Below are 18264 nucleotides of genomic sequence, written 5' to 3' on the forward strand. Positions count from 1 at the left end.
CCTGAAGGCTGGGTAGTTTGCTGCGGACAATGGTCTGTTTGAGGTTGTGCGGTTGTTTGAAGGCAAGAAGTGGGGGTGTGGGGATGGCCTTGGCGAGATGTTCGTCTTCATCAATGACATGTTGAAGGCTCCGGAGGAGATGCCGTAGCTTCTCCGCTCCGGGGAAGTACTGGACGACAAAACTTGTTGGACTTTAACCTGGTGTTGTGAGACTTCTTACTGTGTTTACCCCAGTCCAACGCCAGCATCTCCACAGCATCTGGAGAGACAGAAACAGAGTTAACGTTACGATTCCGATATGACTTCTTCAGAACACTGTAAAATGAGGCTGTTAGTTTTAAAAAGTCATTTTCAGCCATTTGAAATCAGGTCACTCACAGGTGGTAAACTAGACAAGTACTTAAACGCTTATTTGTTGTGATAATCTCATTTCACCTGTATTAATAGAACTACAAAAATGAACAGAAAGTGTTGAACTCATTGTTTTTTAGTAGAATGTCCTCCCTGCTGTTCCCCCCCAAAATTGTTGCTTCCTACAGACACCTTCCTCTCTCACCTTCCTTTCAAACAACTCAGAAAATATCCCTCACCCTCTCAGCAAACACACTGTCCGATTGCAACTGCAGAAAATCCCCAAAAACACTATACCGCGCCCCCTTTAAATTTCCTCTTGCTCTTTGTTTTGCATGTTCACATTATTTAAACCTCCAGTCAATTAACATGATTGTAAAATTCTGCAAACGAGTGCAAACAGAAAGGACATCTCTGCACCGTCTCCCTCTACTTGCACTTCAATCGCACCGACAATGACTGGGGAACTGCGAGGAAGGCGATGCCCACAGTGCGCGCCGGTTGTTACAGCCACACGCTGCCACCAGAGGGAGTGCTAGGTTCGAGTGGGAGAGAGAGGCTGCAACGTCCTCTGCGGCCCGGAGGAACAGCGACTGTAGCGTCCTCTGCGGCCCGGAGGAGGAAGCGCTGCAGCGTCCTCTGCGGCCCGGAGGAGGAAGCGCTGCAGCGTCCTCTGCGGCCCGGAGGAGGAAGAGCAGCAGCGTCCTCTGTGGCCCGGAGGAGGAAGAGCAGCAGCGTTCTCTGTGGCCCGGAGGAGGAAGAGCACTGCAGCGTCCTCTGTGGCCCGGAGGACGAAGAGCACTGCAGCGTCCTCTGTGGCCCGGAGGAGGAAGAGCACTGCAGCGTCGAGGCGGTGTCGGACGTGAGCCGCTGCCGGAAGAGCCTGCGCGCGAGCCGGTGATGGGCAGGCGTGCGCCGGGGTCCAGGGCTTCTTTGCAGTCGCGTTAGCCGCGCTCCTCTGGTGCAGCTGCTGCTGTCTCTCCGCTGCTGAGCTTATTTAAAATCCCCTGTTCCCTGCACAGCCGGCCGGATGGATGGGCTTGTCCTATGGATGCGGGCTCGTACTTCCTTCTAGCCCCGTGTCTTGCAGCTGACCGAAGGGCATGTGCCATGGGGAATTGCTGGACCCGGTGCTTTCGGTTGTTTCGGAAAGAGGCCAACAGGATCCAGCGAGGTGGAGGGTGAGTCTTTAAATCATTGTTCAGCATGCAGCTAATTCAGCTCCTGTGTTTTACTCTAGGGGGGTTCTCACATGAAGACGCAGCCAGCCTAGGTGGCAACAGTCGTTTAATAGTTAAATTGTTCTGTGCATGTCTCGCTTCTCGGCATTGAAAGGTGTACAGTTGGTTAAAATTACTTTTTTTAATTAAAAAAATGTAGTTGTGATACTTTGTCACCGAGGTCCTTGTGTTTGTGGTGCTGAATCTTTGCCATGCCATACAGGGAGGCTTTCTCCACGACCTCTCCCATCAATTTAATCAAGTTAAATAACGCTCTACTTGAGTGCAGCATGAGGTCACTTTTCACAACAAATGTCCTTCTCTTCCCCCCCCCCCCCCCCCATCAACTCTCACTTAGGAAATTTACAGGAACTAAAAAAGATCTTCTGTAAGTTTAGAATTTAGACCAGATAAGTTTAAAAACCAAAAAGGGAATACCCCTCTTGTATTCATTGATCAATGGATATAGAATCATAGAATGAATTAATTATTAAAATGTGGAGACTTTTTAAAAAAAATTGTTCAAAGCAGTTCTTAGATACATTTTGAGAGGTTGCTGTGTGATTTATGTCATATGTTTGAGAGAATGCAATGACACATTGCAGTTGCCAATACAGTTGGGATTAAGTTGAAAAATGTTTCATTGTGTCAGTTGTCAAGTTTCCATACAGTCCACCTTTTGTTATGAACTAGTTTTGTTGGGAACACCTTTTGTTGGGAACTAGTAATAATCACAAAATAGCAGTGGGGAGGGTTTTTTTTATATTTGGAGGTAAGAATATAGTTTTGATTGTATAACTAAGCCCAATTTGTTCCCCTCTTTCAATAAAAAGTTGAGTTGATAGAATCATAGAAACCTTACAGTGCAGGAGGAGGCCATTTGGCCCATTGAGTCTACACCTACAACAACCCCACCCAGGCTCTATCTCCATAACCCCCCATATTTACTCTGCTTACCTTCTTGACACTAAAGGGCAATTTAGCATGGCCAATCCACCTAACCTGCACATCTTTGGAGTGTGGGAGGAAACCGGAGCACCCAGAGGGAACCCACGCAGACACAGGGAGAACGTGCAGACTCCACACAGACAGTGACCCAAGCTAGGAATCAAACCCAGGTCCCTGGCGCCGTGAGGCAGTAATGCTAACCAATGTGCCACCATGCTGTCCCAAAGATCATTTTGAATCATTGTAAATGAATCATTGTAAAGATCAATAAAAATGATCAAACCTCTGGCACTTTTCAACTCGCTGTGTGTTCGGACCATATATCTTTTTACTGTGTATAATTATGATTTGTATTGTGGATCTGGGCAATGGCATGACAGCGAAATTATTGCTTCTAGCATTGCCAGAAGATTTCCATATCATTTCATTTAAAAAATCATCAATCCATTAAATGATTGCACTTTTGCTTCAATTAGATTATTTTATGTTTAGCAGTTCAATTATGCAATTAACAGAGAAAGGAACAAATCTGATCCATTATCTCTCTGCCTCTCTCTCCTTTTAATGCCAGTATCAACCTTGCCTAGATTCTGTATCACAGATTAGGTACAGAGTAAAACCACCTCTAAACTACCATAACTTCCTGAAGGATACTCTGTAACCCTGACATTTCCATTTCCAATATGAGGCAATCTTTTAAAAAGCTAACTATTTTAGCCATGAATGTTCTGTGAACTTGTGACAGAGAGATTATACAATGGAGGAGGAACACTTAAGCATATTAATGTTAGATTTGAACCTGGAGCTTTGAGGTAAATGTTGAATTAATTGTATGTTTAATGTAACCAATATGATAGGATGAGAAATAAGAGCTGACTTATTTGGGCCTTTGAGCTGCCTTCACCTTCCTGTAATATCCTGTATCCCTCAATTCCTCTGGCACCTAAAAATCCATTGAACTCTATCTTGAGTATAATGGGATAAAGAAGTTCAAAGATTTTGAATGAAAAGTTTCTTCTCATCTCAGTTCTAAATGGGTAACCTTTTATTTTTGATTTATTATTGTCACATAAAAGTATTGTTTCTTGCGTGCCATACGGACAAAGCATACAGTACGTAGAGAAGGATAGGAGTGCAGAATGTCATGTTACAGTCATAGCTAGGGTGTAGAGAAAGATCAACTTAATGCGAAGTAGGTCCATTCAAAAGTCTGATGCCAATAGGGAAGAAGCTGTTCTGGAGTCGGTTGCTATGTGTCCTCAGACTTTTGCATCTTTTTCCCAATGGGAGAAGGTGGAAGAGAGTATGTCCGGGATGCGTGGCTGCTTTTCTGAGGCAGTGGGAAGTGCAGACAATGTGCATGGATGGGAGGCTGGTTTGTGTGATGGACTGGGCTTTGTTCGTGACCCTTTGTAATTTATTGTGGGCTTGGATAGAGCAGGAGCCAAACCAAGCTGTGATACAACCAGAAAGAATGTTTTCTATGGTGCATCTGTAAAAGTTGGTGAAAGTCATAGCAGACATGCCAAATTTCCTTCGTCTCCTGACGGTGGGCTTTCTTAACTATAAGTGTCGGCATGGAAGGACCAGGACAGGTTGTTGGTGATCTGGACACCTAAAAACTTGAAGCTCTCAACCATTTCTATTTCTGCTTATTTTAAGACTGTGAGCCTGTGTTCTAGATTTCTCTGCCAAAGGATACATTTTCCAAGCATCCACTCTGTCAAACTCCTTAATTTTGTGTTTCAATGGGATTACCTCTCACTCCTCTTATACCCCAGGGGATATAAGAACTAGGAGCAGGATTAGGCCATCTGGCTCCTTGAGCCTGTTCCGCCATTCAATAAAATCATGGCTGATCTTTTCATGGACTCAGCTCCACTTACCCACCTGCTCACCATAACCCTTAATTCCTTTACTGTTCAAAAATGTATCTATCCTTGCCTTAAAACCATTCAATGAGGTAGCCTCAACTGCTTCACTGGGTTACGAATTCCACAGATTCACAACCCTTTGGGTGAAGAAATTCCTGCTCAACTCGGTCCTAAATCTGCTTCCCTTTATTTTGAGGCCATGCCCCCTAGTTCTAGTTTCACCTGCCAGTGGAAGCAACTTCCCTGTTTCTATTTTATCTATTCCCTTCATAATCTTAAATGTTTCTATAAGATCTATAAGCCATGTCTACATAGTTTCTTCTCGAAGGCCAGTCCCTTCACACCAAAAACCAGTCTAGTGATTTTTTTTGTTGTTGCATTCTCTCTCGGGCAAGTATATCCTTCCTTGTATAAGGAAAACATAAAAAAGTACACAGTACTCCAGGTGTGACCTCACCAATGTCCTTTATGTAAAGCAATACAATACTTTTATTCTTGTATTCAATCCCTTTTGTAAAAAAAACTAATACTATTTGCCTTCCCGATTGCTTGCTCTATCTGCATGTTAACTTTGTGATTCATATGCAGGGACACCCAAATCCCTCTGAATGCAAACGTTTCCTTGTCTCACGACATTCAAAAATATTTTACTATATTATTTTAATTAAAATTTATAGGCGTCCCAGGGACTGGATACGAAGTTGTTTTGAAAATGTGGGAATCAGAGTACTTGTAATGTTGTTTCGAGTCTCAGAAGACCAGTGCTTGGGGGTGTTAATGGGATCCACACCAGTTGGTGGATTCAAAACTAAAACACACACAGCCTTCCCTTGCTGAGAGAGTTTATTGACTTTGTTCAGCTCAACACTCCTCACCCATACTCAATGTCTGAGATATCCCCAATTTATGTGTTTAAATACCCATACCTATTAATTGACAAGACATTGACAATTGGACCCTGCTTTCTAATCTACATCAATTGAACCATTGACGCCTAACGATGCAATAAAATATTCCGTTCAAGAAGATAAATTAGATTTAACACTAACAAATTTAAGGTATATTACCTTGGTTTAGAAAAGTATATGTCTTAATGCAATACGTGGTACTTAATTGAGGATGGAGAGAGTTTGGGTCAATGACTCTGAGAAAGGTAGTACTTCCTGATGTGTAACCTAGTTCTATGGTTTTGCACTTTACACTTATCTACTCCAGTTGTCCACTCATCCCCAGTAACCTATCAACCTAATAGCTTGTCCTCTTGGACTGAGTGTAACCTTTCATTCTTTTAAAGCCCTCAATTAAATCTCTTAGAAGACCACAATTTTCTGAAGTGCAAAGTTCTTGGTCGTTTAACCTACCTGGTAAGAAAACTTTAACTTGGATATTAATCAAATGACCCTTCTCTGTACCTTTTATGGAATCCTTATCATCATCTGGCACGTGCAGGTTCCAAAACTGGGCACAGTATTTTAGGTGTGTCCTGCCCAAGCCCTTATACAGACCTGCTAGGCCAGTGATTGGATGTAATCATTTGGCAGTGCATTATAACCGATATTCCTTTTAGTTTTTCTTGTTGTGCATGATCTGCTTGTTGCACCGTGTGGGTTATGTTCCAGATTACCACATGGTGTGTTCTGGATTGCCACACAGTTTAGAAGGAGCATTGATCCTAATACCTTGTGTATTTTTACTATTTTCTTGCAACACTGGTTATGGACTTTAACTTATTGCACTGTGGTTCGTAGATCCTTTTCCTATACAGAAACTGTGAATGGTGAACATGTGCTTGGAATTGTCCATACCCGAATGCATGGCACTACATTTTTTTATATTAAAAGGCAGCTGCCAGATAAAGGTGCGTTATAGATTGCAATCATGGCTCAGTTGTTTGAACTCTTGCCTATGAGTCAGAAGGTCGTGGGTTCAAGTCCCCATGCCAAACCTGAAGTGCAAAAATCAAGACTGACTCTCCAGTGTGGGTGCTGAGGAGTGCCCCACTGTCTGAGGTCCCATTTTCAGATGAGACTGAGACCACCTCAGCAGGGTGTAAAAATCCATTGGCCCTATTTCAAATAATAGTGAGGTTATCACTGGTGTCCTGGCCAAAGTTTCTCTTTAAATCACCATCATGATAAAAGATTATCTGCTCATTATCACATCATTGTTTATGGGAACTTGCTTTGTGCAGATTGACTGTCATCTCCTACATAACAAAAGTGGCTACACTTCAAAAGTTCTGAATTGGCTGTGAAGCATTTTGGGATGTCCTGTGGTCATGAAAGATGCTATATTAATGCAACTTTGCCCCTCTTTCTATTTCTGCCTGAAAATGTTTTCTTCATCCAAGATCTGTATACCCCCACATATCTTTGTCATTTATGAACACGTGGCCACTTCTGCCAATTCCAGATGGTTGCAGTAAAAGTATTCTGATGCTATAAAAAAATATAGAATTCAAAATAGAGGAAAAAGCAAAATGCTGTAGGTGTGGGAAATCTGAAATTAAAGCAGGAAATGCTGGAACACTCAGCAGGTTTGGCTGTTCCTGTGGAGGAAGAAACAGAAGAGTTAACATTTTGGTCTTTGACCTTCCGTCAGGTGGGAAAAAACAGCTTGCATTTATATGATGGCTTGTCACATTCTCAGGCTATCCAAAAGCTCTTTGCAGCTAATGAATTGCCTTCAAAATATACTTACAATACTGTTATTTATGTGAACATGGAAACCATTTTGCAACCATTCTAAAGAGGCATGTGGGCCTTGGTTTGCTGTCTCCATTAGAAAGATGGCACCTCCAACAATGCAGCGCTCCCTCTGTGTTACTCTGAGGTCATGATGTGGAGATGCCGGTGTTGGACTGAGGTGAACACAGTAAGAAGTCTCACAACACCAGGTTAAAGTCCAACAGGTTTATTTGGTAGCAAATACCATAAGCTTTTGGAGCGCTGCTCCTTCGTCAGATGGAGTGGAAATGTGCTCTCAAATAGTGCAAACAGACACAAAATCAAGTTGCAGAATACTGATTAGAATGCGAATCCCTACAGCCAGCCAGGTCTTAAAGGTACAGACAATGTGGGTGGAGGGAGCATTAAACACAGGTTAAAGAAATGTGTATTGTCTCCAGACAGAACAGCTAGTGAGATTCTGCAAGCCCAGGAGGCAAGCTGTGGGGGTTACTGATAATGTGACATAAATCCAACATCCCGGTTTAGGCCGTCCTCATGTGTGCGGAACTTGGCTATCAGTTTCTGCTCAGCGACTCTGCGCTTACTCTGAGGTGTCAGCTTAGATTATGTTCTCAGATCTCTAGAGTGAAACTTGAATCTGCAAATTCTACCTCAGAGGCGAGACTGTTATCACTGATTCAAAGCTGACACCTTAATAATTGAAAAAGATGTGGAATTAGTCACCATTACAGATGTTTCAGCACAAGTGTCTTCTCACAGGCACATATTCCAGTTTACAAGATTTTTTTTGGAGGTGCTATTCCCAAAATTGATTTAAAATATTGATAAGACATCAGTATTTCACTATTATCTAGTGACATTTGAAATTTTTCTTAATTTTTCTTGTAAAGACTGATTCATGATTTGTGTCGTAAGACAACGAGTCAGTGTTGTGTATCAGTTGAAGAGAATAGTAGAATACCTGCTACTTCATATTATACTTCATATTTCAACAATGACTTGTGTTTATATAGGACCTTGAATGTAATGAAAGGACCCAAGGTACTTCACATTATTTAACAGCTGAATGACATAAGAAGCTGTTAAGTCAAATGACCAAAATTGCGTACAGTTCTGGTCGCCGCATTATAGGAAGGATGTGGAAGTGTTGGAAAGGGTGCAGAGGAGATTTACCAGGATGTTGCCTGGTATGGTGGGAAGATCGTATGAGGAAAGGCTGAGGGACTTGAGGTTGTTTTCGTTAGAGAGAAGAAGGTTAAGAGGTGACTTAATAGAGGCATACAAGATGATCAGAGGATTAGATAGGGTGGATAGTGAGAGCCTTTTTCCTCGGATGGTGATGGCTAACACGAGGGGACATAGCTTTAAATTGAGGGGTGAGAGATATAGGACAGATGTTAGAGGTAGGTTCTTTACTCGGAGAGTAGTAAGGGCGTGGAATGCAGCAGTAGTGGACTCGTCAACATTAAGAGCATTCAAATGGTTATTGGATAAACATATGGATGATATTGGAATAGTGTAGATTAGAGGGGCTTTAGATTGGTTTCACTGGTCGGCGCAACATCGAGGGCCGAAGGGCTTGTACTGCGCTGTAATGTTCTATATTCTAAAAGCTTAGTCAAAGCGATATGTTTTAATGAGTGTCTTAAAGAAGGACTGTGAGATTGAGAGGGGGAAATCCAGAGGTTGGGGCCAAGATAACTGAAGGGAAGGCTGCCAGTCGTGGAACAGTTATGATTAGGATTTTCTATTAAATCATGTCAGTGTAAGTGGTTGGGGAGCTGCACTATTGACTATTTTGTACATAAGTTGCATTTATGGACTCATAGAATCCCTACAATGCAGAAGGAATCCAGCCCAACTAAAGAGCATCTTATCCAGCGCCCCCCATCCCTTTAACTCTGTACACATTTACCATGGCCAATCCACCTCCCTACACATCTTTATACACTAAGGGCCAATTTATCTAGGCCAATCCATGCTAGGGGTGGCACGGTAGCACAGTGGTTAGCACTGCTGCCTCACAGCGCCAAGCACCAGTGTTCAATTCTGGCCTCCGGTCACTGTGTGGAGTTTGCACATTCTCCCCGTGTCTGCGTAGGTTTCCTCCGGGTGCTCTGGTTTCCTCCCACATACCAAAGATGTGCTGGTTAGGTTGATTGGCCATGCTGAATTGCCTCTTGGTGTCAGGGAGGTGAGCGGGATATAATACATGGGGTTACAGGGATACGGCCTGGGAGGGATTGTTGTTGGTACAGGCTCGATGGGCCAGATGGCTGCCTCCTGCACTGTAGGGATTCTATGAATAAAACGGAGCACCTGGAGGAAACTCTCAAACATGGGGAGAATGTGCAAACTCCACACACGTAGTCACCCAAGGCCAGAATTGAACCCGGGCCCCTAGTGCTGTGAAGCAGCAGTGCCATTGTGCCACTCTATAGCATTTTACCATAATAAAACACCCCAAAGTATGTCACAGCTGCATAGTCTGACAAAAATCAACAGAACCCGAAAGAAAACATTCGGATAGGTGAAAAAAGTTGGCTTTTAGCAGTGTCTTTTAAAGGGGGAGATTGGTGAAGATATTTGGGGTGAGATTTCCAGACGGCCCAAGCTGCTGAGGGCATGCTTGCCAATCATAGAAATCATAGAAACCCTACAGTGCAGGAAGAGGCCATTCGGCCCATCGAGTCTGCACCGACCACAATCCCACCCAGTTGGTGAACTGATGAAAATCAAGGATGGCAAGAAACCAGAATTGGAGGGGTGAAGCGATCTCTGATGATTGCAGGGCAGGAGCAGTTGATGGGGAGCGGTTGGGTGCTTTCGGGTGTTGCAATCAAGCCCTTGCTGGATTGGGAGCCAATGTTGGTCAGGTTTTGGTTGATAAGAGTTGTGGTGTTAATGGGCACAAACATTTTCATGGAGCACAAACTAAGGTTCTTGTGGGTGCCCGACTTGTAAGAACTGTTGATTGGATTGGTGACATCAAATTCCACTTGCACACAGTTACCACAGGAAAGAGTGGCAAACTCAACTCCTTTGTTTTTCTCGCCATCTGTCCATACGTGTTTCCCAAACCTTCTTTGTGAAGTGACTCAGCAAACTCCCTTTAGCATTAAATCAGTATTATTTATTCATACATTCAAACTGGGGATGGCTGTCGCAATAAATATGCACACAAGAAGGATATAGGAAAGAAAATAATTTTGCAACTAGGAATAATTTAAACAGAAAAAACAAAGATACAGATATTAATTCGTGTGAATGTTAGATTCCAGAATGTCAAGAGTTTAGTGAGGGTTCCTGCACATTGAAGTTAAAGTTTGGGAGGGTTCAGCTAGCTGAAAGCGGGTGTCGCCAAATTCCTTCAAAGTTGGTGGTGACTCGGCAAGATGAGGTTAGTATTCTGAGATTTAGTCCACTCTACATCCTCTCAATGGTAGGAATTTTCCAGGGACTCAAGCTTTAGACTGAGGCAGTCTTTGTTGTCAGTTTAGAGTTGTTCTGGTGTTGACAGGCTAGATGTTAACAGCAGAATGCCCTGGGAGCCCACGAATCATAGAATAGAATCCCTACAGTGCAGAGGGAGGCCATTCGGGTCATCAAGCCTGCACTGACTCTCTGATAGAGTATCTCACCCAGGCTCACCACCCTGCCCTATCCCCGTAACCCCATGCATTTACCATGGCTAATCTCTCTAACCTACACACCTTGGGAAGCTAAGGGGTCAATTTTGCATGACCAATTCATCTAAGCAGCACATCTTTGGACTATGGGAGGAAACTGGAGCACTCGGAGGAAACCTATGCAGACACGGGGAGAACGTGCAGATTCCATGCAGACAGTGACTTGAGGCCAGAATTGAACCTGGGTCCCTGGCGCTGTGAAGAAGCAGTGCTAACCATCATGCCACCCAGAAGAATGGATGCTTAAAATTTTCCAAAGGCCAAAGAAGCTTGGGTCATATGGTGTTGCCCGTTGATGAATCAGTTTTGGGTTTTAAAAAAAACAGTTTCTATGTCTCTGGTAAAAATCCATTGTTTACCTGAGGAGGTAGGGGGTAGCTATAAATGCATCCACGTGTTTAATGAGTTTCAGTGGCTCTGTTGTACGTCCAGGCTGGGGAGATAGACTGTCTACTGCTCTCTTGTTTCATTGATTGTAATGGGTCCACACAATAAGTGTGAGATTCCATAATGATGAAGGTTGACTATTTTTAAATAATCAGAAAGTAAGGTTTGATTTCGATGGCTCAGTGGTTAGCACTGCTGCCTCTCAGCATCAGGGACCCGGGTTCAATTCCTGGCTTGGGTCACTGTCTGTGCAAAGTCTGCATGTTCTCCCTGTGTTTGCGTGGGTTTGCTCCCACAGTCCGAAAGACATGATGGTTAGGTGCATTGGCCATGTTAAATTCTCCCTCCGTGTACCCGAACAGGTGCCGGAGTGTAGCGACTTGGGAATTTTAACAGTAACTTCAATGCAGTGTTAATATAAGTCTACTTGTGACACTAATAAATAAACTTTAAAAAATCCTTTAGATGTAATTTAAACAGTTTAATCACAGAATCCTGCAGTGCAGGAGGAGGCCATTCGGTCCATTGAGTCTATGCCGACCACAATCCCACCCAGTCCTATCCCCATAGCCACAGGCATTGACCCTAGCTAGTTTCCCTGACACTAAGGGGCAATTTAGCATGGCCAATCCACTTAACCCGCGGATCTTTGGACTGTGGGAGGAAACCGGAGCACCCGGAGGAAACCCACGCAGACACGGGGAGAATGCGCAAACTCCACACAGACAGTGACCCAAGGCCGGGAATCGAACCAGGTCCCTGGGGTTGTGAGGCAGCAGTGCTAACCACTGTGCCACCACGCCGCCAGTGCCCTTTTCATGTCTGAAGACCATAACAACATCAAAATAGGCTGTTCAACTTTTAATCTAAGTAAACTGCTGGAAACAAACAGCAGTATTTGAGAATGAGTACAAAGTTCTGAAAGTCATGGATCGCAAGCTTAAATTAACACTTGGAGAATAAGGACAAAGGATGTGCTCACTAATTTAGTGATGTTTAGTCCAGAGGCAGCCCCATTGCTCGGAGAAGGAAAAGTTGGATTTGGTTGAAAGCTGAAAATGAAGATCGAGTGAAACTTTCGGGAGGAATGGTCACTAAGTGTGTATAATCTATGTTTAAAAAGAAACCTGTATCCTGGACTTGTGTATCAAGGTTGTGATCAAGAAGCATCTGGTGAGGAGGAAAGGAAAAATCATACAACATAAGGTCATGATAGAATCAAACCTTGTAACAAATGCATCTTAGTGAATGATATCTGGGAAGGTCTAACCCAGGATCTAATTAAGAAAAGATTTACTTTTTTTTTAGTAAAATATTTGAGCTGTTGACAAGGCAATCAAAATGAGATTGTAGAATGTGGGAAGAAAGACTGGTCATTACTCAGTGATTGCATTCTCACACATACATCCTGAGCTCTGCATCTTTCACTATTATATTTAGTGCAATCTGTAATTTAAAATATGATGCATATAGTTCAAAGCAATAACTTGCAAAGGAAAAAAAATGAAGCCACAAAAGCATTACCAGTGAAATAAAACCTGACATAAAAAGTCAAAGCACACAAACAAAATAAATGACTCTGGATTATAGGATGCATGCATCATTGGGTGATGAGATCTGTGAATGTCTCTTGTGAGACCAGTTCCAGAGATTGTTTCAGACTAATGATTGTTGTTGCTTGATCAGGAATATAAGATCAATTGGACAAGCAAAATAGCTGATCAAGGGGAGTCATTGAGTCGTTGGGAAGACAGCTATCCATGCTGGTTGAATGATAAACGCTATGAGCTGGGCTGATCAGCTTGTGCTGGTGCAGAGAAACGGGTCATAAAACACCACATTTTCAGTGCAGCAAGGTGAAACACTTGGCATTCAAGCATGATTTCACGATGTAGTTGCAGAGACAAATTGGGGCTGAGAGATACAAAACTTCTGCGGGATGAGTAGGAAATAGGTGAAATCAGTTTGGAGTCTGCCTGGTGAAGATGAACATGGGTTTAACAAAAGCCTTGCACCATATAGGATGTGCTGTGATATTATGACATTTGGTGCATGAAGAGTAATACTGCGCACGTTCATAATTTATAGGGGTTTAACCGGAGGCATAATTTGCCTGGAATCTCCTTCAGTTTAATATAAAATAAAAGAAGTGGTAGCTTCATTCTATGTCACTTGAGGTATTATTTAAGGAATGATCAAGTAGATTAAGTCATTACCACTCTACTTGCTGTGAGGGATGATGGGCTGGAAGAGGGAGCACAGCTTGCACTAAATCATCACAATCAGCTGATGTGCCTACAGAGTCTGTTAACAATCCTTGTGCAACAGGGAATCCTGCTGCTTCAAATTCAAGCACAGCAGAAGTGTGCAGAACAGCAGCGGGTCCCTTGCAGTGTGCCACTTGACATACTTCTCTCTCTGGAAAGATCTGGGTAGTGCTAGTCAGAGTTATGACAGAAGGAGCCAATGTGAAAGACCATGAAGCATGGAGAAACTGGGCAAACAGCAGAGTGTTAACTTGAATAGTTATTCAATTTGTGGAGCATGTTATAGATCAATCAACAACACCCTCCGCAGCATGATATTTCAAGATCCATGATGAGGTGCCTCTGTATGTCTTGCCTCATGAGAGGAGGTCGCTGGAGGCCACATTGTTAATACTTCAGCTTGGACCAGAGTAATCTGTAGCTTGCAGCAGTTAAAGTTGTTGGGGAAACCAGGGGTGAATGTTAGGAGCAGCTTAAGCTATGCCAGGTTAGTTTGACTTTTAGAAAAAAATAGCATTGAGATACTGTAATAAAAGATGATTTGCTCCTGTAACACATTTGAATGAAGCCAGCACCCCTACCATACTCTGCAAACCTTTTACTTGCTGATTACAATCACCATCATAGATTGATCAAAGGAAGATTGCAACCCAGTTGCACCCAAACTGTCTCTTGTGTTATCATGTTGTATATTAAATTGAGCAGTTTCATAACCTATCTCCAAATAGAATAAAGTTGGAATATTGTTTCATAACACAATTTTACCAATTTAGTCCTGTAAAGTAATGCTGTTGTAGCAACATGACACAAGCAGTCAATGTAGTGGAATATCAGTAGCCTCAGTGAATCCATCCAAAGGATCGCAGGGGTATAGTTTAGAAGGAAAGGCAAAGACAAACCACAATAAGAGGAAGCAAAGCAAATAATAACAGGCAGAGAAACAAATCAAATCATTTGTTGGATATTCAGTCCTTTGCAATGTTTGAGGGCAAGCTAAAGCACAATATTAATGCAAATTTGTTCTTTCTATGCGCTTGTAGCATTTTCTATCCAAAGGATCTGTTAGTATGATTACATTATTTTTATTTCAATAGTAGATGTCTTTCATCATGCAGAGTTACTTGTTTAAGTTCACAGCAATTAAACTGGAAGTACATATGGATGAAATATAATAGTTTACCCCACGTATGAAGAGGCCACCTAAACTTGAGTGGGTTATGCAATGCTTGAAAACTAGTATGATATAATTTTACAATGGATGACAGTGTATATGTAACATATGTGAACATGAGCAGCAGAAAAAAACATTTTTAAAAGTCTGGAAACTGCAGCTGTAAAAAGTACATTTTGTACCCCTAACATGACATGTCCAATCAGCTCCATCTCTCAAGACATGATGGGATAATGCCTTAAAAATTGTAAAGAGTATTATATTAAGCTAGCTATTTCTACCCCAGTAATTACTGTTTTCACAAGTCATGAAGCTAATATTTGCATGAACCTGTGCAACAGTACAGTTAAAGTAGTGGGTTCATCACATGTTGCTGTGTAGAAATGGATTCTTCTTGGACTAGAATTTGCTGGAGTGGGGCATCCAATTAATTAGACAGTTTTTTTTCTGTTCCCTTCAGTTTCTTTTGCACTGCAGGTGTAAGCAAATAGGTGGGACTCGTGCAAAAGGGGAAGTCCAGGACCTTGGTAAATTAGACCAATCGTGTGTGTCTAATCAATAAGATTTAAGGATTGAAAAATAAATCATGCAAGGAGAAGGAGTGTGAATCACAAGTGAGTGAGTTCAATGTCAAATCAGGTACAAGATGAAAATTAAACAGAGAAGGAAATATTGGGTTCAGAGAGAGAATCAAAGCCCGAAGGCAGAGTACAATTTTGTAATTTTTAAAGCACAAATATCGTGTGATTAGCAATGCACTACTTAAGGGATGACGCACCACAATTTGAATTGTTTAGTCAGATAGGTTGATCAGCAGCAGTTACCACTTCATTAAAAGATTGTTAACATTATTAATTACTTTGCAGTAAGTTCAATGTGGCAAGTGTAGCAGCTTCATGAAACCCATGGGGAAGATAAGGGGCTAGATGCCATTGTCATGAAGCATCGAGCAAATTGTGGCAATTTGCAATACACGGTATGTCATCCTTGTCATGATGTGGAGATGCTGGCGTTGGATTGGGGTAAACACAGTAAGAGTTTTAACAACACCAAGTTAAAGTCCAACAGGTTTATTTGGTAGCAAATGGGAAGGAAATTATATTTGCTACCAAATAAACCTGTTGGACTTTAACCTGGTGTTGTTAAAACTCTTACTATGTCATCCTTGTGACAGGTTACTGACTGATTTTTATCATACGTCATTACTTTCTGTGCAAATTCCAGCCCACTTCCATGTAATTAGCCGTAAATGTGTGGTGGTGCATCAAAATAAAGCACATTTTAGCAGTATTCAATGCCACCCCCCCCCGCACTTTGATGTATTCTGATTGTTTTAGTAATTAGGACAGCTAAAGCCCTGGGGGGGTAAGCCACTCACCTACCAACTAGGATATAAACTGTTTGTAGTTTGATAAACTCCACACGTGTAATTATGAAATATACGCAAGTCCATTTAAAAACGTTCCTGAGCAGTAACCAGCACTTGATGTTCAGGTGTGTCTAACATTTGGAAAGCAGAAGGTGAATCCTCACCTTTTATTTTCTTGCTATATTTGTAATGGTTAAGAAATTGAGAACTAATGTTCATAGCACACTGAAGGAATCAAGGTTTGCTGATGACCCAGTTTGTTATACCCTGCAGCTCAGGTTGCCAGCCGCTTGTTGTCACAGCTAGGTTTTCAGTTAGAAAATGTCATTTGTTAACCTGAATTGTTCTTTTTTAATTCTACTAGCCCAGCTTTGTACTTGTCTGTACCCAAGTTAAAACTATCAGCTGTAAAGGACATTCAGTTGTAAAACAACAGTGGAAACAGGCATTGTGATGAACTACTGAATTAATATTATTGAATATTTCACTGAGTTCCACAGAGCTATTAGAAAACCATAGAAGTGAGCTTCTGATAAATTTCTAATAGGTCCTGGCTGTTCAGCAGTATTCAATGAGTGCAAAGTCAAAATGTACCAGGTAGTTTAACTGTAATATTTAAACCATCTCTAAAGTGGTCTTATGATGTGAAAAAGACCAAGATAATTATCAGTATGATACCCTTTCTGGTTTAGTTGAACCAGAAAATTGCTGGGTCGAAATGGATTATTTGAATAACTGCAATATTGCAAGTTCTACTGTCACTTTGTTGGAAATGAAATATAGATCATCTCCAATGTTATACTTCAACAACGACAATATTGTATATTATTTTGTACACTAGTAATAAGGAAAAGCAAAGTTCTGGCACACTAAGTATTGATTTGCATGTTATGAAAGTTATTTTGAACAGTGCTTGGGGTTAGTATTCTGATGCAAGGTCATCAAACTGAGTCTTCATTCTGGTTTTCATTCTGGAAGTTGTCAGTCCTGGACTCGGCTCTGATTTTGTCAAATAAAATTAGAAAATTAATTTTTATAGATTCATCATCCAAACTTGTTTTTAAATATAATTGCTGAAAATAGATGTACTTTACTAGGTTGGAACAGCACAGTGGTTAGCACTGCTGCCTTACAGCACCAGACCCCAGGTTCAATTCTGACCTTGGGTGACTGTGTAGAGTCTGCACAGTCTCCATGTCTGTGTGGATTTCCTCTGGGTGCCCTGGTTTCCTCCCATAGACCAAAGGTGTGTAGCTTAGGTGGATTGGCCATGCTAAATTGCTCCTTAGTGTCCAAAGATGTACAGGTTGCGTGGATTATTTGTGGTAAATGCTCAGGGTTGTGGGGATAGGACAGAGGGGAGGGGCTGGTAAGATGCTCTTCCAGAGAGTCGGTGCAGGCTTGATGAGTCAAATGGCCTTTTTCTGCACTTTAGGAATTCTGTGATTCATTGATTATAACTTGAGAAATGTTTTGCCTTGTGATATTTTCTCCTGACTGGCCTCTCAACTCACATCCTCTGTGATCTTGAATTCATTCAAACTCTATGACTTGGATCCTATCCCATTCCATATCTCGTAAACTCATATACCCTGGTGCTTACTGACCTATGTTGGCTCCTGGTTTGGCAACACGTCTTTATAAAAGATTCTCATTTTGGTTTTCCAATCCTTTGTGGAATTGGTTTTCAAATCCTTTGTGGAACTGCCAAACTTTGTAACCTCCTCCTGTTCTACAACCCTATATGATTTTTACATTCCTCAAATTCTGGTCTCTGATTTTTGCCCCACCATTGGCCTCCGTTCAGTGAAGAATCATTCTTTCAGCTATCTAGGCCTTAGGTTTCGGCATTCCCTCCCAAAACTTCTTGCCTTTCTACATTTCTGCTCCTTTACGATGCTCGTTAAAAGCTACTCCTTTAACCCAACCTTTGATCATCTGCCCTAATATCTCCATACATGACTCGGTGTCAAATATTGTTAATTAATCCTGTAAAGCAACTTGGGTTGTTTTATTATGTTAAAGTCACTATATAATGCAAATTGGTGTTAGGTTTCAACGTGTTAGGTTGTGCATGCTGATTGTTGCTTGCCTTTCATGTGGGGTTTCCGTACAGTGTACCATAACCTTGTGGTTGTGGTAATAGACAAGTAATCCAAAGGCCTGAACTAATGATCTAACATCATGTATTCAGATCACACCATGACAGTCGGAGAACTTAAATTCAGTTAATCAAATAAAATCTGGTATGTAAAAAAAAAACTACCAACAGTGATAGTGACATTGAGACTTCCAAAT

General features: G+C 41.8%; 1 protein-coding gene across 1 annotated transcript in view; it reads left to right on the forward strand.

Moving 5' to 3' along the window:
- The first annotated feature begins 1190 nt into the window (after positions 1 to 1190).
- Positions 1191 to 18264, forward strand: part of ap1ar (adaptor related protein complex 1 associated regulatory protein) — a 107643-nt gene continuing 90569 nt past the window's right edge. Inside the window, exon 1 of the mRNA XM_078213556.1 lies at positions 1191 to 1532. Within this exon, the coding sequence (XP_078069682.1) occupies positions 1399 to 1532 (134 nt within the window). The 5' untranslated portion in view covers positions 1191 to 1398. The remainder of the gene's footprint in view (positions 1533 to 18264) is intronic.

This window comes from Mustelus asterias, chromosome 1 (genome assembly GCF_964213995.1).
Source record: "Mustelus asterias chromosome 1, sMusAst1.hap1.1, whole genome shotgun sequence".
In the NCBI taxonomy this organism is placed as follows: domain Eukaryota; kingdom Metazoa; phylum Chordata; class Chondrichthyes; order Carcharhiniformes; family Triakidae; genus Mustelus; species Mustelus asterias.